The sequence below is a fragment of the Nuphar pumila genome, chromosome 6 (assembly GCF_984573655.1).
Source record: "Nuphar pumila chromosome 6, dmNupPumi1.hap1.1, whole genome shotgun sequence".
In the NCBI taxonomy this organism is placed as follows: domain Eukaryota; kingdom Viridiplantae; phylum Streptophyta; class Magnoliopsida; order Nymphaeales; family Nymphaeaceae; genus Nuphar; species Nuphar pumila.
In genome coordinates this window covers 110,454,639-110,477,840 of record NC_143254.1, presented here as the reverse complement: position 1 = coordinate 110,477,840, position 23,202 = coordinate 110,454,639, and the positions used below count along the sequence as shown (strand labels likewise).

The 23,202-nt window shown below is 37.5% G+C and overlaps 1 protein-coding gene across 1 annotated transcript; it reads left to right on the top strand.

Moving 5' to 3' along the window:
• Positions 1–19,836: 19,836 nt before the first annotated feature.
• On the top strand, positions 19,837–23,001 carry LOC149835690 (uncharacterized). Its single transcript, XM_090009634.1, has 3 exons — positions 19,837–19,951; positions 21,626–22,342; positions 22,514–23,001. Exons 1-3 carry the CDS (start codon positions 19,837–19,839, stop codon positions 22,999–23,001), a joined length of 1,320 nt encoding a protein of 439 aa, XP_089865760.1.
• Positions 23,002–23,202: the final 201 nt, after the last annotated feature.

The window sequence follows — 23,202 nt, the reverse complement described above, 5'->3', positions numbered from 1 at the left end:
CCAATTGACCTTGGATTTGGGCAGGCACTTAACTTATATGTGTGGGTCCAGATCCAAATTGGCTTTGTCTATGACCTCAAGGGGTCTGGGTATGTCCCACGGGTGCAAACATATCAGATAAAGGCTGGGACATGCCAGATCTGATCCCGAATTTGAATTTTTGTTACAAGATCTGAGTCCATTATCGTATCGGAATAACAGCGTAAAATTGAATCCAGACCTAAAATATATGTGGTAATGTTGGATCCAGTAAATTAAGACTGAACATGTGTTTTTATGTAAAAGATGGATTGGATTAGATCTGAACCTGATTGAAAACATTGATATGAATCCATAAATAATTGGATTTGGATCCAACTTATATGTCCATTGGATGACCAGAGTCCAGACATAATGTTTGGGATTATTTTGTTGGAAATATATAACGATCCTGACTACCAAACAAAAAAAATACGCATACCTCAGAAAGATATGGGATTGCTTTGAGCAGTTTGCGACAAAAATAAATTGATATTAATAATTTGCATGGATCAAATATCTATAACGTTGAGATGGCTGAGTTGGTCTAAGGCGCCGGTTTAAGGTTCCTGCCTGTAAGGGAGTTGTTTCATTCAATTTCTCATATTTATATTTTTTACTGGCTCTTTTCTTTTGTTGTCTTTTAAGAAAAACCATACCCAGACCCGATAAGAACTGCATGAACCACACCCAGTAAAACCATATTTTTTTATCACTTTTACATTGAAAATTTGCGGGTCTTAATCAGAACTCAGGTTGGGTTCGTGTCTGGTATAAAATTTCACAAACTATACTGGGGTTAATGTATTAATCGGACCTTGGGTTTCGAACTTGTATCTTAATTGGGTCTTATTATTTATCACCATACCCGGACTCTATAGGGTTTGGTCTTAATCAGAACTCAGGTTGGGTTCGTGTCTGGTATAAAATTTCACAAACTATACTGGGGTTAATGTATTAATCGGACCTTGGGTTTCGAACTTGTATCTTAATTGGGTCTTATTATTTATCACCATACCCGAACTCTATAGGGTTTGGTTTGGGTCGAGTTCAGGTAAACCAAGCCCATTAACGCCCTAGTTTTAACATTAATCAATGCATATTAAGATTAGGGTTCTGGATTGCTTTGTGACGTGAGAAAAGAAGAGATGAAAAAGAAATGGTTAAAGAAAATTGTGGGTAGAAAACATAAAACTTTCAAGTTGGCTCTCGAGTCAAAATAATACCTCCAAACAGTTATTTCTTTTTAACTTACAGATTTCTTAATTTTCTATTTATCAAAATTAACAGTTTTGCGTTTACCAAACCTTTTTATTTTTGATAGGCAAGATGGGGTTAGGCAGACCCCTACCAGATATCTCCTAAGCACCCATGTGTGGGATTCGAATCTGGGCCTTCAGCTTGGCACAAGACCCTGCTTACCACATGGGATACCACCTCAGTGGGATAAGTTCAATTAAATAGTCACTCCTTGATTGCCCCAATGGGAGTAGGCATAGTGAGGTGGGGTCTTGACTGCTAGATGGGCAATCAAGGTTCAATTCCTACGGGCATTGCCCCTCTGCACAAGCCAACAGGTAGCATAGGTCCTGAGGACAGGGGTCCTAGCCTTCGGAGTTTTTACGCTGCCAGCATGATGACCGTAGGTATGGCAAGCTGAGCCAGCACGACCAGGTCTTCATGGCGGGTGTAGTTTCTTCTGGTTATAAAAAAAAAAACTCCTATTGTTCTTCACAACCACTTTTAAAAACCCAACACTAACAATCCAGGACATTCTTCACCTCTTATTTTTTGGATGGTCCAAAACGTAAGGTACAGCCTTCCTATAAATGCCTTTTTCAAGAACTTTGATATCTCCCTTCAACACCTCACCATCTGAAGACATTGGCAAAACCTCTAAGATTGTTCGCATCCATGATTATTTGAGCACACAAATAATTCAGTGTAGGGCTCATGTAAGAGACTCCAACAAGTAATTAAGGATTCAAGATGGGTCTGATTTGGGCTAGATCAAATGCAAACAGTATATGAATCCAAAATAGACCTGATGAGGCAAAGTTGAAATCGAACTCACAAATTATGTAATAAGATGCCTTCTTGTATGTTGGCTATTAGTAGGGCTGAACAACGGCCCGTGGCCTGCCCTAAATGAGTCAGGTCTAGGCCTAGTTTTTTTTTTTTTTTGAAGAAGGTCCGACCTGAGCTAAGCTTAAACTTGACCTGACAAAATCGGGTCGGGTTAGGTCAGACCGTGTGTAAAACCCGAAAAAAAAAACTTGGATTCGGGTCAGATCTAGACCTGGACCCGACCCAGACCCATCTTGAGGCATTGCCTCTCCCGTGCCTTATGAAGACAGTGAGGCAGGGAGGGGTTTCAAAATAAAAACCCCTCTTTTCCCCTCTCGCTCTCTCGACTCTCTCGGCTTTCCCTCTCAGCCTCCCCCGACTCCCATCTCTCTCTCTCTCTCTCTCTCTCTCTCTCTCTCTCTCTCTCTCTCTTTGCTTCCCTCCTCATTTAACCCTCTCTCCTCTCTCTAGGATTAATCTGGCAACCTCAGCCACCGGCGACAACGTCGCCGGCCTCCCATGGAGGATGTAAGAGGTATTTACCACTCTCCTTCTTGCGACAAGAGTTGAGGCGAGAGCTTAGCGAGACATTTTCATCTAAGGATAGGGATCCCTAGCAAGGATCTTGGCTTTTCGAGCGAGCAGTCCTGTAAAGTTGATTTGAGAATTTAGGGAGTTGCGCAAAAGCATTAAAGACTGCCCAAATTAAAGTATTTGGAAAAAATGTGTTTTGGTTGGTTCTGTTTATCTATTCAGAATATCTCGAGTAACCCCGAATTGGGGCTCGAGTGAACTTCTTAGCGGGGGTTCTGTTCAGAAACTCGTATCCCGTCTATTAAGGCTGATATCGAGTCATGCGAGGCATGTAGATACTTCGATAACGGATGAAATTCTAGAAAATCGCATATCAGATGTTGGCACAAGTTGTTGGCAGTTTCAAAAGATAAAGAATGTTAAAAACAAAGCTTCAGAAACATTATATCTTTGTGAAATACTTTTGTGGAGGCTCGTATTGAAGAGTTATACCTCTTACATCCTAGAGTACTTGTAGTTGTGCACTACACGCTAGTATTGCGATGATCGGATGTGACGATCGTGCGACCTCGAATCATGTTAAATGCATAATGTTGTAATCACATAAAATGGTGATTGATCGCCTTCACGGGCTAGATGCTCGAGTGGTAGAAAGACCACAACATAGAATGGGTCATTAGTTAAGCAACACCTAACGCACTCATTCGCTTCTTATTGCCTATCAAGGGAGAGGTCAGAGCGGTACAAAACTCTAATGGACAGGTTGTTAACAACCACCCTACGGGCAAAGATCTGGCCTCCCAAGTCATTGAAGTTGGGAGAAGAGACTACCAGACATTATCATAGGTGGTAGATCCCATGAACTTTTGTAGAAGTTGGATGCATCCGTTGCTCAGTACCTGCCTTTGGAGAACCCTCTCTCGACTAAAGTCGTCCCTTTAGGAGCGGACTCAACTAGCTATTCGGGTTATTGAAAATATATAGAATAACAGACGCCCGAACTAGTCTCAGTTATTTCTACGTTTTTGTTTACGTGTACCCACATACAAGTAATATCGAAACAAAAAGTTTGTTCACACTGGTTGATGGGTCATAAGACTTTCATGTGCCTTGGTTACATATTTTTTTGTCAAGTAAAAGCTTATCGATGAAATTATGTATGACTTTGTGTATCCCCGATATTTTTATGATTATGATGTTTATATCAAGTAAAAGATCTCTTATAACATACATAATGATGAATGGGCATTCAATGACTTGATGTCCAAGTGTGTTGAGGAAGAAGAGAGACTGAAAGGAGAGAAAATACATAGTTCTCACGTATCTTCTCAAAAAGGTCACAAAAGGCATGTACCAAAGAAGAATTTCATTAAGAAAAAGGCAAAGAGGAACTCAGATGCATCTGTGTCCAATGGGTCAGACGCCAAGTCCCATAAATAATTTTCTATCAAGTGTTTCTTTTGCAAGAAGAAGGGACATTTAAAGACAGATTGCATGAGGCACAAGAACTGTCTGGCAAAGAAAGATAATTTGTCATTTGTTTCTCATGAATATAATTTGATCAACATTTCAACTAATAGTTGGTGGATTGATTCGGGTGCCACTGTCCATATTGCCAACACTTGCAGGTCTTCCTGAACAAAAGGGATCCAACGGATCATGAAAGGAGCATTTTCTCAGGAAACAAGATGCACTCACATGTAAAGGCCGTTAGAACCTGCAGTGTGATTTTGAAAAATGGTTTTATTTTGGACTTATTTGATACATTTTATGTACCAACATACAACAGAAATCTTATTTTTGTATCAAAATTGGATTTCATTGGATATTGTTTTAAATTTGAAAATTCAAAAATGACTATCTATAAGAATTCAGTTCTTGTTGGTTCTGCGAATGTATGTGATATATTGTATCGTCTGGAAACTAATGTCCAAATTTACGAAACTCTTTCCTCAGAAAATGTGTTAATTGGCAATAAATGTGGCTTATTAGATGAACAATCTTATATGCTCTAGCATTGTCGTTTGGGTCATATCTCTAAAGATAGGATCCAACGTCTTGTGAAAGAAGGGATTCTTAAATCCATTGATTTTACAGTTAAGGAATTGTGTTTGGATTGCATAAAGGTCAAGCAAACCAACACATATAAGAAAGGTGTCAAAATGAGCAACCACAAGTTAGAAATTGTTCATACGGATGTATGTGGAACCTTCTCTCCTTGCCATACAGAAAAAATGCACTTCATCACCTTCATTAATGATTACTCCCGGTACATGTATCTCTACTTGTTATTTAAAAAATCTGAAAGTCTATAATATTTTCAAAGACTTCAAGAAAAAAGTAGAGAAACAAACAAGGAACCTAATAAAAATAGTCAGATCAAATCGAGGTGGCGAGTACTATGGGCGTTTCACTGAGATGGGAAAACAAGAAGGACCATTAGCCTGATTTCTTAGAGAAGAAGGAATAGTCCCTCAGTACACCATGCCGGAAAGTGCATACCAGAATGATGTAGCTGAAAGAAGAAATGGTACGCTTAAAAAAATGGTACGTGCAATGTTGAACTATTCAACCCTTCCTATCACCCTGTGGGGTGAATCTCTATGAACAATCATACATGTCTTAAACATGGTTCCTACTAAGGTTGTCTCAACAACACCTTATGAGTTGTGGACAGGTAAGAAACCATGTCTAAGTTACATGCATATATGGGGTTGTTCTGCAGAAGCAAAATTATATAATCTCCACATTAAGGCTTTTGACCCGAGAACAATCATTGGTTTCTTCATTGGTTATCCGAAAATGTCAAAAGGTTTCAGGTTTTATTGTTCATCTCATACACCACAAATAGTAGAAACGGATAAAGCTATATTTTTAAAAGATGGTTCAGTTGGTATAAATGCATTGCAAAATCTCTCTTTTGAGGAAATTCAGGATAAAGTTACTCCACCTAAAAATTTAAAGCTTCCTTTCATTATTCATTCAAATGATGACACAGAAATTGATCCAGTTAGTGCTGCATCAACTCAAGAAGAACCATTTGTGGATCATGCTAAAGAGCATCCACAGGTTGATCAAGTTAGTTCACCTGTCAGGAGATCCACAAAAATTAAAAGATCAGCTATTCATCCAGATTATGTGGTACATTTACAGGAGCCTAATGATTTCATAAATATTGAGGATCCATTTTTTTTAAGGAAGTTGTTCAGTGTGAGCAATCTTCGTCTTGGATAGAGGTCATAAAAGAAGAGCTAGACTCTATGGTCAAAAACCAATTATGGGACCTTGTCGAATTGCCTAGAGGAGTCAAGCCCGTAAGGTGCAAGTAGGTCTTCAAGACCCAAAGAGACTCTAAAGGCAATATCGAAAAGTATAAGGCAAGACTGCTAAAAGTTGCACTCAAATAGAGGGCATTGACTACAACGAGACATTTTCTCCTGTCTTGATTAAGGAGTCAATGAGGATTATTTTTGCTCTAGTAGCTCATTTTGATCTAGAACTATACCAAATGGATGTAAAAACAATTTTCTTAAATGGTGAATTAAGTGAAGAGGTATACATGGATCAACCTCTAGGTTTCTATAAAGATAAGTCAGATCGTTTGGTTTGCAAGTTGAAAAAATCAATATATGAACTTAAACAGGCCTTCCGCCAATGGTATATGAAGTTCACCAAAGTCATTTTGACCTTTGGATTCACAGAAAACATCATTGATCGATGTGTATACCTCAAGATAAGTGGAAGTAAGTTCATAATTCGGGTACTTTATGCGGATAATATCTTACTTGCAACCAACGATAAGGATATGCTGACAAAAACCAATCAATTTTTATCCTTCCATTTTGAAATGAAAGACCTGAGAGAGGTTGCCTATGTTCTCATCATTGAGATTCGTCAGGACAAGTCTAAATGTGTATTGGGTATCTCTTAGAAAGCTTATATTAATAAAGTTCTCAAAAGATATGGGATGGAGCATTGTGCTCCTACTACGACACTTATATTAAAAGGGGATAAATTGAGCCTTAAGGACTGCCCACAATCTGAAGAAGAAAAAAGATAGATGACCTTGATACCATATGCATCAATGGTCGGCAGCTTGCAGTACACTCAGACATGTACTCGCCCTGACATATCATTTGCAGTCGGGGTTCTTAGCAAATTTCAGTCGAATCCAGATCTAGCTCACTAGAAGGTTGCTAAGAAAGTCATGCGCTATCTGCAAGGGACAAATGACTATATGTTAACCTATAGAAAGATGGACCGCCTTGAGGTTATTAGCTATTTAGATGCAGATTTGGGAGGTTGTCCTGACAGTAGAAAGTCTACTACAGGATACATATTTCTGTTAGCCGGTGGTGCAATTTCTTGGAAGAGTGGGAAGTAATCCACTACTGCTGCCCACACCATGGAGGCTGAGTTCATAGCTCTATTCGAGACAACTTCACAGGTCATTTGGTTGCAGAATTTTATCTCAGAACTTCAGGTGGTTGAATTCATTGAGAGACCACTGAAAGTATTTTGTGATAATGAAGTCATTATATCCTTCTCCAATAACAACAAAAATACTACATCTTGTAAGCATATGAAGTTGAAATATTTTGTTGTAAATGAGAGGACATAGAATCTTTTGGTGTATATTGATAACATAGCAACTAAGGAAATGGTAGTTGATCCTCTTACTAAGGATTTGGGCCCGAGATTATATGTTGAACATGTTAAGAGGATGGGCTTGTTTGAAACCTTGTAATCATATACACTCACTTTTATGTGATCATATTTTGGTAATAAAGACATGATTCTCTCTCTCTTTCTTTTGTTGGTTATGAATCAAGTTGCTCATAAAGTTTAAGAGTTTAGCATAACAACAAATTTGGACTTATAAAGTGGACTTAAGACCTATCCACATGAACTTTCACATACTCGGGTCAAGTGATTATCACCAATGCAAACCTCTTATTTAGGCCCGCTTATCTCGCAAGAGTAGTTAGTACACGTCACTTTGTGCTGGGAAGTTGCAAGTTCGAATCTCAATGTTATAGCTGTATGATTGGTAGGGGTCTGCCTAACCCCAGCTTTATCTGTCCCCAAAAAAAAAACCTCTCATTCAACAGTGGAAAGTTGACCGTGAATGGGATGCTATGAGGGTAAAAAAGACTTTGTATAGTAACTAATTACACTTTGGCCACGGTTAAACCACCAGAGTTCTGTCAGGCGGTTGTTTGATGACATGTTTCTAAATCCGTAAAATTAAAGGTTGAGGGCGTGTCTGTAAATATGACAAAACGATAAGCGTGTTTTTGTGAATTTTTCAAAAATATATTTAACAACAATAAATAAATAAAGAATCAAACCTTGAAAAACAATAAAAACCTTAGTTAATTATGGATCTAACATTTACACCATGTCTACATTAAAATAAAAGGTTCCAAACTGAAATAGATCCAAATGGATTCTTGGGTCTCCGAGTTGCATCTCATCCTGGTACGCATTAAAACTACTTTTGCTTTTACAAATTTGTTTGTTATCTTGCAATGAAAAATTATTCACAGCCCACGAGGGCTCTGCACTCATTGTTAGTGGCCGGCTGGTACATCTCAATTTGAAAACGCGTCAAGAGTTCAATACCTGCTGGTAGGGCTGCCAATGGATCGGATTTTGCCCGATATCGACCAAATTTGACTTTGTTTAGTAGGATTTGGAAGTTAAAACAATATCCCATTATAATTGAATGCGTATATGATTTTGATTTTTTTCTCTCTAATCAGAAAAATATCCAGATTTGATGAATATCTAAATACTATGCATGTAGAAAACCGGATATGGTATGAGTTTTTCACCATATCTTGTATCTGGTAAGGGTGGGCAACCGGCCTGGCGGCCCGATGGGCCAAGCCGACCCAGTCCGCCATGGGACGGGTTTCGGCCATGATTTTAGGCCCGGGCTCGTTAGCTACCGGGTCGAAACCTGGTCCGTTATATACGTGCACCAGGCTCGGGCCAGTCCAATATTTATTAATTTTTAATGATATGAAAATTTTAAAAATTAACTATTACATAGTAACTTGGATAACTGATAATATTTACCTAATTAGTTGCATGAAAACTTTAATTATTACTATTAGCCTAATTAGTTACACTAATTAAAAATTAGTTGCATGAGAACTTGCTATTCTCTCGTTAACCCATAATTGCTGTCAATCATTTGTGCAACTTGCCATTAGGACGTGTTTGGATCTGGAGAACGATTCCTGGATATGTGATCATAGGAGTCATTTTTGGTGACATGGAAATCACAAGAAATACCAAAACCTTGTGTAACTGGGTTACATAAATCCAACCCGAACTGAGGACCCGAACAGATAAGACCTTATTTGACCACATTTCATTAGGTCTGTGGACCGGATCCATTCCGAAACCTAGACTTATTAAAGGAAACGGGTCAGCACTTGCTTATTTTCGTTTATGACCTGAAGCAGTTCCTTGTTATTATGCAACCCAAACCCATTTGTAGCTAAACCGATTTATACATGTGCCCGTGATAACTTGAACCATTTAAATCCTACGTGGACTATACTTGTGCTCGAATTTATGAAATTACCTAAATATTTATACTAATGGCTAGTTATACATGTATTTATGAAGTTGACTACTCAAGTTCAAACTTCTTAACCTAGTTTTAGCCAACACATTGCCAACCCACCTGGTTAATACCCAAATGAAACTATACCCGAACCTATATTAACCTTAAATGGTCCTTGGCCCAAAACCGTTTATAGATTTGAACTCGTATATACCTGAATGGTCCTTACCCAAACCAAACCTGACGATTTACCTTCAAACAGAATCCCATGTGACCTATACAATGCTTGACCCGATATTTACCTGACCCGTTCATGCCAATGTATGCACAAACTCAATTACTCATTTAAGTCTAAACTAAATAATTTACCAAAAAACTGAACCAGATCCAGCTTGGATCATGTTGGTTTGGGCATGAATCTGCTTTTTTTTAAATCCAGGACTTTTGCAAACAAAGGGCTGCGATTATGCAGAACTCTACAAAAAAGTTCTGCGAACAATGATTAATATATGCAATTTAAAAGAAATTTGAGACTTTAGCAATACAAAATAACCATTTTTTCTCATATTCGATTTTAACACAAGATATGTGATTTTGCGAACATACAAATTTTCAGAATTTTAGCAAAAAATTTGAGAACAATGACGAATATATGTGATTTTTAACCTAATTATGCTAATTTTCTATGTTTTGCACGTGTCTTTTTTAAATATACAAAATTTGAAGAACATTAAACATAAAATATTAAAAAAAATGATGAAACTCATAATTTACATCCTCAAAATTTGACAAAGTCATTAAATATGAAAAACTTAATCAACTATAAGTTTTGGCCCAATTAAAATTGAAATATTTAAAGAACAAATTTAAACTCATAATTTATCAATTCACAAATTACAATATTTTTGGTGAAACACGAACCAAGCCAACACATTTACAACCCTAGTTATATTTGGAGTTGAGAAGATTTTGAAGAGAAACACAGGGTGGCACTATATGGCTGCATGGACTTTTTTTTTTTTTTGAATTTATAACCCAAAGAAACCGCACCGACGAAGACTTGGTCGCGCTGGCTCAACCTGCCGTACCTACTATTGTTGTACCATCATCATGAAACTCTGAGGCTAAGACCCCTGCCCCAGGGCCTAGCTACGCATTGGCTTGCACAGAAAGGCGACACCCATGAGAATCAAACCTTGACAGTTCATCTAGCAGCCAAGTCCCCCACCCCACTGAGGGGGCTTGAGGACTTATTTTTCAGATCTTGGTGACACAATTAATATCATTTTGATCTCATTCAGCATGTATGGTATGTAGAATTAAGTGCCCGTTCTTTTTTGTAGGCCTGGACTTTATTACCCGTTGGGAAACCAACCAGGCCTCAGTGCCCCCCCCCCCCCCCCCCATATTGTTTCGTGGGAAAATGTTTTCAGAGGAAGGCCTTGGGAAAGTGTTTTCCTACAAAGAACTGTTTTCCCGTGGACCACATTTTGTTTCACGTCTTTTGAGGAAACAACTATTTCGATGAGAAAATGACTAATGTTTGCCAAACAAGCACGGTGTAAAAGTTAATTTCGAATGAGCCCTTAATTGTACTAAAAATGGCAAAATGCAACATCGCAAATTTTTTTTATTAATGTTTGGCACCAAACCGGTTCAGCCTGGCTGGACCTGAGGCGTGTTAGAGTCCAACAGGCCCGACCCAGATCCATGTCTAGCAGAGCCCGGCCTGACTCTTGTCGAGTTCAGCTGTAGGAGCCAACAACAGATGGAAGGTGATCAAGTGCAGCAGCACACCAAAAGTGTGAAATCACATTACACCTGATCTTCGCTTGTTGGTAGGGGCCATGCACGAAGGCCGGCTGAGTTCACATCCATCTTGGTTGTGGACCGTGAGAGTCCAGTTATTCCTTGACTTAGCCAAAGAAAAGTTTATAAAACATGGAGGCATACCTCAAGCTCCTCCAAAGTCGATTGAGCTGCAGTTTTGACCTGTTGACTAACCTTGTTAAGGATCATACTGACGCAGTGGCCCTGACCTACTAGACCACGAGTAGAGAACCACCGAAGTCCACGCGGACCTGGATCCAAACTTGTCCCATTGAATCATCTCTCTCTCTTTTCTCTCCATGCATTTTACCAAGGGCTGTGAAAGATTAAAATCCAGTATCCAACGGAGCCAATATTTGATTAGTCAAATTTGGTAAAGAAAATAGGATCCGTTTAATAATCAGATCAGGGTTCGGTATGTAGTTTTGTGTCTCGGGTAATTCAACCCGATAATATATAAAACACATCTGTTTAGCTAATCGGATCTGGATTGAATATGGCCTCTCTCCATTTGAGTTCGAACCTTTATCCAATTTGGCAAGTTCCAATTTGGTTGGGTTCAATTATGCCTCAATGCTAATCCAGCCCGACCCGATTATATCCCCATTTGACCAAATGATACATTATATCTTTTGGAGAGAAGACATCTTTACCAATAGCCTGTTAAAAAAAAAAGAGTCTTATTACACCTTTAAAAGTTTTTTTTTTTTTTGACAAAAAAAACGTCAATGAGCTTACTTTCTGCAAAATAAAACCCCTGGATGAGGATACGATCCACCTTGCATCGATGATAAAGCTGTCTACTCACCACCCCGGTGGTTGCCCATGTGGTCTTCAGAGTCCCGTGTCAAGCTGAAGGCCCAGGATCGAATCCTGCTGGTGCATGGGGATGTTGTTGCTTTATCACGGTTGGGGGACCTAAGGCTTGATGGTCGTGTCTTCAACCCGTAGTTTTTTCTTGCAGAGAGGCAAGCCTAGGATCGAATCCTGCTGGCGCATGGGGATGCTGTTGCTTTATCACAGATTCACAGTTGGGGAACGTAAGGCTGGATGGTTGAGTTTTTTCTTGCAGTGACCCGGTTCCGGGTGAAGGTTCTTTCGTCATAAAAAAAAATAATCAATTTTTCATTTAATGCCAAAAAACATTCCCTTAATTTTATGCAATTGTTCATGACACGATTGGGACCCACTTTTAGATTGTATTTTGACGTGCCATGTTAATTTTCATCAAAAATTTCATTTATGTTACTCACCTTTTTCCTTATATTTAGAGGAGATGCTCATGTTTTTTGAAAAGACATTTCAAGACTCAATTTATTACTAAATCTGCTAGTAAAAACAGCATGAAGTTGATTTCATGGTTAAAATCCATATAAAATATAAGATTGTCCTTTAGTTTGAAAATATGTGTTTTGCCTATTTTATTATGAAATTGGGGCAGTTTATAATCGTATCTTACACATAACTTACGGTTAACCTCAGTCTCTAATTAAGGTGTCTATTACATAGCAAGTTTTATTAGAAAGTTAGCTCCTCTGATGTTTTTCCAGAAATCATAGGACTCTTTTTTGTAATATCAGGCAAAAGTAGTCTGAAAAATAAATTTTTTTATAATTTTTCTCTTTTCACCTTTTTGTATATGATATATGTATATATATATAAATATATTGATTGTTTTTGGTACTTTGGAGGAACGGTAAGAGGCTGTGGACATTCCTAATTTTCACTTTTTTTATTTTTTTATTTTTTTTAATAAAACCTTACATATGTAATCTATATGATCTGTTTGGCTTGTCACGGACTCATTCTCGATCAGCCAGTATAGCTGGTTGTTTAGCTTAAATGAGTTGAGCTTGAATATAGAGTGTTCGCCTTGGGTGGGCTCGTATAGATAAATTATATATACTATGTATAATATATATTTTAATTATAATTGATAAAGAGAATCGGCTCTTGGATCACATTTTTTAATATAAAAATACATATTTTTAGGACTCAAATTTTAGCAAATTGTAAACCTTAATTTTTTTAACTTTCAGAAATACCTGAAATTAATGCACATTAGAAAATCATGTTTGGAAGGGCTAGTCCCTACTCAACCAAGCATGTAGATCACATGTGAAGAGTCCAATTTAAAAGATAAATACAAACAGTGTTTTGCAATTGTGGGTTTGGAACCCATGAGCACCATAATATACCCTTCTGCTTGCATGGATCTAGCCACTAAATGTTAAATCTGACCATCGAAATATATTTAATATGGTTTATTTACTATGTTAGGGAGTCTATCATGTCTATTACACCATCAGATTCCGTTTCAAAGATGGTGAAAAATCCATGGTTCATATAATTCATGAAGATAAAAGTGTTTAAAAATGGTGAAAACCATCATGTTAGATAAAAATAGTAAATAAAATATGCAGGAGATGATCTAAAAGCCAGTTTTTTGTTTTTGGAAATTAAATGTATATATATATATATATATATATATATATATAGAGAGAGAGAGAGAGAGAGAGATCCTTTTTTACTATGTAAAAGCCTTTTTTGTTCTCACCGTTTCCTCTCACTTCCGTTATTTTCGTTCTAATCTATTAATTTTGGTAAAAATTTCATTCCAGTCCAAATATTTACCCCTAATTCAGACAAAAAAAAGAGCTTCACATCTATGAATACTTTTATAATAAGCATTCGTTTTTCTGAAAACTGTCAAATAGAGTTGTACTGGCAGTATAACTCAAATTAAATCTCTGTTAAATAAAGTCGATGATAATGATATCCTAAAATGACTAGAATAATACCTTTTTCTTTTCCTAAAGAATGAGAAGTTTTCTTCAGCTTGAAAGAATAATGTCTAAAACTACAAAAAAAAAAAAATCACATTTTCCAAGATGTTGCAAAGGTTTCTACCTAGCGGCTTTCAGAAATCCTGTGACCGTGATCAGCAAATTCAAGCCCCATTTGTGTCCAGAACTCAGGGCACTTTGAAAAGAGCACAAAGGTATGCACTTCTTTTTGTTGTCAAGTAAAGAAAAATAATATATATATATATATATAATCAAATTAGTTATGTGAATCGAGCTTAATCAGGTTTATCAAGCTTAGCTAAGCTGGACTACATGTTCAAACTCGGCTCGTTTATGTGTATCAAGCCTAAAACCTTTGTTCAAGCTCGGCTTATTTATTTTTTAAACGAGCTTAAATGAGCCAAGCCTATTGTGTATCCCTCGATCGTTAGAATTCAATTCCTATGTAGTGGCGGAGCCAGGGGTGGGCATGGGTGGGCAGTCGCCCACCTCCAGAATTTGAAACCGAAAAAAAAAATACTGTGCCTCCAGCGATTTCGTAAAGAAACAAAGAATCTGATTTTAACTCTTGTATGCTAATGCCTACCACTATGTGTGTTTTAATTTGTCTGGTGCGTGACAAACAGAAAATAAGTGTATGTTTACTTTTAATCCAGCAATCTGTTCTGGATATTATAGTCGGTGGTGTGTTGTCATTTAGATGCAGTTTGTTTTAGGTGGCGAGCACTCGCCCAGGACAGCAATCAGCAAGTGGTGCTGACATGTTTATGTCTTCCCGTGGCGGTGGTATCACATACACCCTAAGCTTCCACCTAATCTGGACCTGCGTCTGTCACTCCCCGAGTTCAAATCTGCATTCAACTGGGTTCTGGATTGCGCGTTTTAAAATTTAGAAGCTGCTTTCGGAAAGCAGCATAATGTTCTAGTTCGTTGCTGTTTATTTGAGCTGAATGTATGCAAGACTGATCTCAAATGATTTGAGTATATTGTGATAAATATTGCTGATTTTTTTTTACATTGATAACCAATTGATTTCAATATAATTCAAAGGCTTATTTAAGTTTTATCTCTTTAGGAAGGACTATGCCTCCAACGAATTTTTTTGGCTCCGCCATTGATCCCAATAAATGGATCGTCCTTCAAGACCATAGCATTGTCCCCGAGACCCGAGGTCTGCTCACCCAACGAAAAACTCCTGGCTCCGGCACTGTTCCTACGGCCTCACCCCCTTTCACAAGCCAACACCCAACATAGGCCCTGGGTGAGGATCCTTGCCTCAGAATTTTATGCCTTTGGAATAACGATCTAGGTATAACGGGCACTATCAGGTCTTCTGCTCTAGATTAGGGGTGTCAATGGGTCAGGTTTGGTTCGGACTTGGGTGAATCCAGACTTGGACCAAATTTTTTAGTATGGTATCGGGTTTGAACCTGGGTCTAAGCGGGTCTATTATAAGAAAACCCATGCCCAGACCTTATAAGAACTACATGAACCAAACCCAGATCATACACTGTAAAATAATAATTTTTAATTTTTACATTGAAAATTTATGGGTCTTAATCAGAACTCGGGTCAAGCCCGGGTCTGGTATAAAATTTCACAAACTATACCTGGGTCCATGTATTAATCGGACCTTCGGGTCGGAACCAGGTCTTGTTATTTGTCATCATACGTGAACCTATAGGGTTTAGTCCGGGTAAATCAGTTTCTTCGAGTAATAAATCGAAAAAAAAATATCAGTAAATTCAAAAAAATGCACGTAATTTTGAAATGATTAGAAAATGTTGGGCCGAAATGTAAACTTTCCTTAAATTTTTTCTTTAACTCATCAGTTCGCCCTTGGAATCTGGCCGCCTGTCTCGGACTGGTACGGATTCCAACGATTAATGACGTGGCTGTGGGTCCCGCTGTTAATACCGTGGGGCTCGGATGACGCGTCCAACAGAAATTCGAAAACTTTGTGTTGACTGACCAACTGTATCACCGGTGACTAGTTTGGACGTGGACGGTGGACCCCACCGACCGAACTCCCGGCACCGTCCACTTTTTTCAGAAGTGACGCAAATGCTCTTTTTATTTACATCAATGACGAAGTTTGGCGTCCCTTCCCGTCCCGTCCCGTTCCTACTAACGTAATGCAGCAGAATATAACGCTGAGAATGGACGTTAAATTCTAGAATTGGTTTAAAATCTGCGTCACGCGGAGACGATGAAGACTCGAGGGATAAATACGTGATTAAAAAATTTAATGATTTTAATTTATAACATTCTATTTTACATATGATAAAATGCTTAAAATATAAACAATGTCAAACACGTGTCGTAGCATGCCGTGTCATGTCTCCAAACAAAATTGAAAGCATTTAAATGCATACAGTTAGTATGTTCCGAATTCATGAAATAAGACTTGCACCTGTCAGTTTTTTTAGCTAGAGAGTATGGTAGAAGGAACATGATGCGCTAGCCCAATAGGGTTGTGAACAGTGGAGAGCCAGAAATTTAAATTAGGGTTGGCACAAATGCACTGTAAAAAAAAAAAATCTATGACAATAAAACAAGTGCAAAGAAATTTGAAGAATTACAGGGGTGATATTTGTAATTATGAACCTAATAATATTTTTTAATAATAGAAAATTTATTTAAGAACTGCAAAGTATCATAATAATAACATGCATATATACTTCAAAATTTAGTTTTATTTGATATAAAGATCAAAAGAAATACATTTCATGGATAATACTGTGTGATCAAGCTTAAGATTCAATCTTGAAATACATTTGGCAGGATGTGAGAAAAAAACACAAACATCTTACAAATAAATAGTTAATATGTCAAAAAACCTACAAAGAATACCATAAATGTTTTTATAAATTGTTAAAAAAAAATCAACCCACACAAAACTAAAAGGAACATCATAAAGTCAATAAATTAAAGCACTAATCCAATGAACAAAATATAAATTAATAGGAAATTAAAATATATTAGTATGTTTTAAAAAAATCAAATAGTTACTCTAACACATACTTTTTATAATTGACCTCGTTGATTTTTTATGTTTTAAAAGCCATTGTGCTGCAACAATGGAGGACGGTGACAGAACAATGGTGGATGGACAACTGGAGGATGTTGCCCTGCTATGTTGGTTGTGGGGTCCGAGCCGCATGTACCTTGCTAATGTTATACAAAATCCTGTTATCTCTGAGTTTTTTTTCCCTCAATCGGCGGCATTTAAAAACTTCAACAAAAGAAAACAAAGAAATCATCAAAACTAAGAAACTCACATAAATCTGGGCACATCCTAAATATTAAAAAAACACAAAATATCCCAAAAAAGCATCTTAAATCAGGTAAAAATAAAGCCAAAAATGATATTTAGAGAAGATGGTATGTCAAAATACTTAAAAAATTATATTTTTACCTCATTTCGAAGAACTAACAAAGAGCAAATAATTAACTTTTTCCATATGGGTGTTTCAAATTATATTAGAAAAGAAAAAAATCTTACTACTCACCAACCCTCCATCTAAAAAAATATAGGCCTTTATTATAATTAGATTATCAGTGACAATCTTTCGATTGGAGAGGCTCAAAAGCGGAGCTATGATATATATATATATATATATATATATATATATATATATATATATATATATATATATAAGTTAAAAGAGGTCGGGGTAGGCCTAGGAAGACATGGATGGAGGTGATAAGAAAGGATATGAATGCTTTGAACCTCACCGAGGACATGGCATTGGATAGAAATGAATGGAGGAGAAGGATTCATGTGGAAGACCCATAATGATTTTCTTTGTTGGTTCATATCGCCGACCCCAATTGTTTTGGGATGAAGGTGTAGTTGTTGTTGTATATATATATATATATATATATATATATATATATATATATATATAGAGAGAGAGAGAGAGAGAGAGAGAGAGAGAGAGAGAGAGAGAGAGAGGCAGGCTCGGGCTTTCAGGGTTGAGCCGTTGGGGAGGGGGCCATGGCACCGGTGCCCACTCTATCCGACTGTGCCCCAGGTCAAGGTAGGCATTGGCCACATATTCATGGGGTCAGGGTGGGCACTGCCCATTTGTCCCCTTTGGGATTTCTTTTGGGTCAAGGTAGGCACGTGCCCACCTTACTTAGAACGTGGCTGCCACTGTGTGAAGCCAAAGTCACAAGATCTAGTTCTTTGGGGAAAATCTCAGGGTGGGCCCCACCTAAAAGTTTTCTGGCTTTGGTGAGGGTTTCTTGTTATAAAAAAAAAAAATCCCACAATGTTTTGAAATGCCTGACTTTGTAAAACAACCTTGAGAAAATATCACCATACCTACATACATACATATATAAAGGATATAAAAACATAAATAATAATAATCCAAACAACATAAAAAAACAAAATTTGTTTTTAACATGTTGATCTTATGCTAAAACTATGATATTTTGAGACCAAAGGTATTTGGTTTAGACTGTTTTACAGACAGTCTAAGTTCAAATCCCATGGGCATCACCTTCCTGCGTAAGCCAAAGCTTGACGGCTCCTTGAGATCGAGGGGTAAGCCCATATAATACTGTAGGTTGAGCTAGTGTGACTAGGTCTCTATGCCTGAGTGGGTTTATTAAAAAAATTGCAATATTCTCAAAATAGGTGATATTGATAAAATATCATGATAAAATAGCTATATTCCAGAATATATTCCGGCCAAGCACTAAATTAACACAATAGTAATTTGGCATAGGGTAGTTTAAAATCTAAAAAAGCCCATACCATCCTTAAGTTCGTCCCTTTTAGGGCACGTTTGAAAGCCAGAAAGATGTTCCAAACAAGAGACTTTTTCGGGTTGAAAAAGTTTTTCTAAAAAGTACATTTTTTAACAGAAAACATTCCTCTACGGAGTGGAAGAATGTTTTCTACCAAAAGAAAATCTATTTTTACCCTCCCTACCACCCATCTCACAATCACCACCACCCTCCTCCTCTCTCTTATTTTTTCACAATTTTCACACTGTTTTTCTCATGCTATATAAACAAGGGAAAAACTTTGTTTTGGAAAACTTCTCATATCAAAAACTCTCATAGGCAAAACTTTCTTTTTTTTTTATGAGAGTTTTTCTCTCTCCTAAACGTGCCTTTAGAAACCCATATTTTTTTTCCATTTATTTTGCCGTTTCCTGTGTGATGTAACAGTGACATAGCGGTGCATCCAAGGCATGTTTGCAAGAAAGAAAAACTTTTATAGGAAAAAAAAGATTTTCCTATGACAGTTTTTGATGTAAGAAGTTGTCTGAAAAAAAGTTTTTAGCTTGTTTGTGTAGCATGAGAAAAATAAAATGAAAAATTTTGAAAAAAATGAGGGGGGTTAGCCCAGTCCTGCCTCCCGGCCCAGTTAATTTTTTTTTTTTTAAAGCTCAGTCCTAGCCCAACCCTGACTGCAGCAAATAATTTGATTTGTCCATATGAAATAGATTTTTATTAATAATTATAGCCATTTTTTATTTTATCTCAAAAAAAAAAACTATCACACCTTTTTCTTTTTTTTTGCTACACCACCGCCACCGCCACCGCCACCACCCCCACCACCACATGCGGTAAGATAAGTGGTGGGGCGTGTAAAAATAAAATTTCTCTTAATAGAATGAAAGAATATTTCATATAAAAAAGAGTGAACTTTATAGAAAAACTCTCTCGTTTCGAAGGGTCGTTTTACATTTTGCATTCCAACATCTTTCTCGCTTCCAAGCGTACACCTGTAGAATGGGGAATGATAGAAAAGATCGAGGTACTGATCCTCTCTCTTTCTTTTTGAAATCTTTCGTGATTTTCGTCTTCGCCTCGATCCGCTCCAGATTCGGATCGTAAAAGTTTGTCTCTTTCCGCCTGAGTTTACGTTCTGTCCCTGTCTGGACTCTGTTCTATGGTTTCCTCTGATAATGCCGGAAAATCAACAACTCATGCGTCGTTCTGGTGGCCTCTCGCTATGGTTTCTTCTCGGGCGCGGAGATGGAGACCGGAAATGCGATCGCTCGTTCAAAGGTGAATCGTCTCTTTGATCACGGAACCAGTGCTCGATATGTGAGTCTGGCGCTTGTGCTAAGTCTCTTTGCTGTAGATTTTGGTTCGGATATGTTATGTGGCGAAAGATCAGATATGAATCTTTATCAGCTTAATGAACAGGAGTTTGATCGCGTTTTTTGTCGAAAAAAATTGTTTTTATCTGAACTTCTGCTCGCCTAGGTTTAGTTTTTTCAGTAAAGGGGAAATTTGCTTGCTTTCTTCATCGAAAAATTTAGTTTTATCTGAAATTCTGCGGATAGGGTTAGGTTTTTGATGCGGCATCTGAGTGACTCGCTATATTAGTACTGCTGCTGCTGCCACTACTACTACTACTACTGCTACGGTGCTACCTACTTGCTTAATTTGAATGGCTACATTTAATATTTTTTATCAAAAATTGCGGAAGCATTACCGAAATCGTGAAGTTTGAGTTGTGTTTTTTTTTTGGGAGGATTCGAGTTGTGCTTGTTTCTGCTTTATGCAAATTTGCTAATTTTTAGTTGTCTTAGGAGAAATGGCTCGAATTGTTTCAAAAGATAAGATTTATTTTGAGTTATTCTATCCCTCATGATAATTTTGTGGTGTGATTTGTGGCTTTTGTGATAGTTCGTTTTAGTTTTCTATTCTTGTCCATTTTTTGTTGGAAATCCCCAGATCCAGTGTATGGGAATTCCGGTTCGTAGTTTTTACTTTCGATTTGGTTCTGACGTCAAATTCTAGGGTTCTGTTGTGAATATAGATCGTTAATTTCATAGTAAAATGCTCTCTACGTTAGATTCTGAAAGGAAAAAGTGGAAAAGAATGCTGGAGTCAGTGACCAAAGAAGCTGGAAATGTGCCTATATTGCTCTGTTTTTTAATTTGGTCGTTGGATTTTTTTTATCTGAAATTCAACACCTTGTTTACATGCGTGATGAATAGCAAATTCTGTTTTTCTTAAATACTGTATGCTTGGTAACAGTTCTCGCGTGATTGATTTTTGTGATGGCTGTTATGATCATTTTGTGTAAGTTCAGGATTCGTTTGAAGTCGGTACTATATTGACATGTTCCACTATACTTTCACTAATATAACCCGAACGACTCATTACTAATTTTTTTGTTTTGAAAAGTTAGCAGGGAAGTGTCTCTCCTAGCAAATTGAGGCTTAAACTCTTGCGCATTCAGAAAAATAGAAAAGAGGAAGAAGCTGAAACTGCATGCTCGTCACTCACTAATGAGAACAGTGAGTTGGATGACCAAGGTCGTGGTTGTTTTTGTGTACATCATACATTTTTTATTTCGATTGATTCAGTATTTTCTTTTCTATTTGTTTCCGTCCCATATATATAGAGCTGAACTCTTATATTATAAGTCTTGTCTATTACGTTACAGCAGTTATTATATTTGTAGAGCTTTTCTTTTGCTTGTTAGTTTTTCTATTCATCTAGACATGTTAAAAGATCAATTTCTTAAAGATAAGATCTTTCTTTAATAGGTTTTGCATATCATGACAAACTTGAAGATTTCTTCATAAAGTGAATTATTTGCTTCTGTAGGGAATGCCCTCGTATTTCATAGCACAAGGCCAATTTAGATCAAATGTTAATTTGTTGGAACTTTTGGCTTTTCAGATATTCATGTTTAAGTACGGGAACTGAATCATACTTCTGTACAAGGAATCAATTTGGCCAAGTATTAAAAGGAACTTAGTTGCTCAAAAAATTGATTGGTTTGCTTGATTTGTTGGATAAACAGGCGTCAGCAGTTCCACAAATTGCAAGGATGTAGGTGTCATTCATACTGAAACCTCCACTTTAACAAGTGATGCTACATGTCAAAATTCAAACCTTGTGGTTCATAGTCCTTCCACCCCAAAAGATCAAGACAGTGCTAGAATATGGAATGGTTTGAATCCAAATCGATCCCAGGAAGATCGTGATGCTGTTTATGATAGTGGGCTTGAAAATCGCAGTGTGTCAAATTTTGAGATTCAGAAGTCAGAGAGGTCCAGCCAACATCGACTTATCTTAACACCATTTTCAAAGCCAGCACCTTCTAAGTGGGATGATGCAGGGAAGTGGATCCCAACTGCTTTGTCAGGTGGTAATCAGGTTAAGAGTAAACCTAAAACAGGAACTGCTCAGCCACAGGGTGTCCAAACTTTGGTGTCAAAAAAAACAGGATTTATTCATGGAAATCGTCAATCTAGCATTGCAAATGGCCCTCCGACAATCGTTGTTACAGAAGTCGCAGACAGAAGAGCTTATACTTCTGAGGAGGTGGACACCAAACGGATTGATCCCAGTCAAGCTAAGAGGGACACACACAAGTTCTCTTTTACACCACCAATATCCAATCATCTACAGAAATCAGTAAGTTGGGGAATTGAGCCTTCTCTCTGTGCAGATAATTTTGGAGATTCATATGCTACACCTTCAGTCCTTGCCGAGGTTCCTGTTTCAGATTCAGCAAGTAAGCTTGCATTTTATTTATAATATGTTGGATCATGATTTATTTGTTAACATGTTTGCGTGTACATAGTAGCTCTTGCTCCATGTTCTGTATTTTTTCCTTGAAACAAATAAGATTTTCTTCTTTCTCTGTTTCATGAAAATCACTGAGCAATTGGTTTGGGTTCTGTAGTTCATAGTGCTACAACTATCATTCCACCACCATCAACAGTAAGGTCTGTGTCAATGAGGGATACAGGCACAGAAATTACTCCTATTGCTAGTCAAGAACCTTCAAGGACTGCAACACCTGTTGGGGCTACAACACCAATGAGAAGCCCTGGTTCATCTCAGCCAACAACTCCTGGACGTGTTGCACCTGCATCTTCTCCCGCAAATTCAGCTAGCAATGTTTTAGATCATCAGATGAACCTTCCAAAGGATGAACTATCTGAGAAAGATTTGCAATTGAAAACTAGGAGAGAGATAGCAGCTCTTAGTGCACAGCTTGGTAAGATGAGCATTGCTGCATGGGCTAGCATGGAAGAGGAGGACAAAGATGCATCTACTTCCCTTAAGACAATTGGTGTTGAACAGACACCCAAAAATGTTGTTGAGACCCGTGCTGCAGCTTGGGAAGAAGCAGAGAAGGCTAAGTTTATAGCCAGGTTAATATACTGAACCTTTTTTAATAGAGCTCTTCATGGGAATATTGTTCTATGCTTTTTTTATGCACAAAAGGTCAAATTTTGTAATTAAATGTCACTGTTCTTCAGTTTGACAAGTTGACATTATCATCAACTTGATTAATGTAACTCTTCACACTATCACAAATTCTTGAACTGAAGATTCTTGGAGCTGTCTTGAATATAGTGAACCATA

Excerpts from the sequence above, each read along its gene's own strand:
- LOC149835690 (XM_090009634.1), top strand. The coding sequence starts at position 19,837 with ATGGAGACCGGAAATGCGATCGCTCGTTCAAAGGTGAATCGTCTCTTT. Across the intron at positions 19,952-21,625 it reads TCTCTTTGCTGTAGATTTTG|GCGTCAGCAGTTCCACAAAT; the intron begins GTTCGGATATGT and ends TTGGATAAACAG. Across the intron at positions 22,343-22,513 it reads TCCTGTTTCAGATTCAGCAA|TTCATAGTGCTACAACTATC; the intron begins GTAAGCTTGCAT and ends TGGGTTCTGTAG.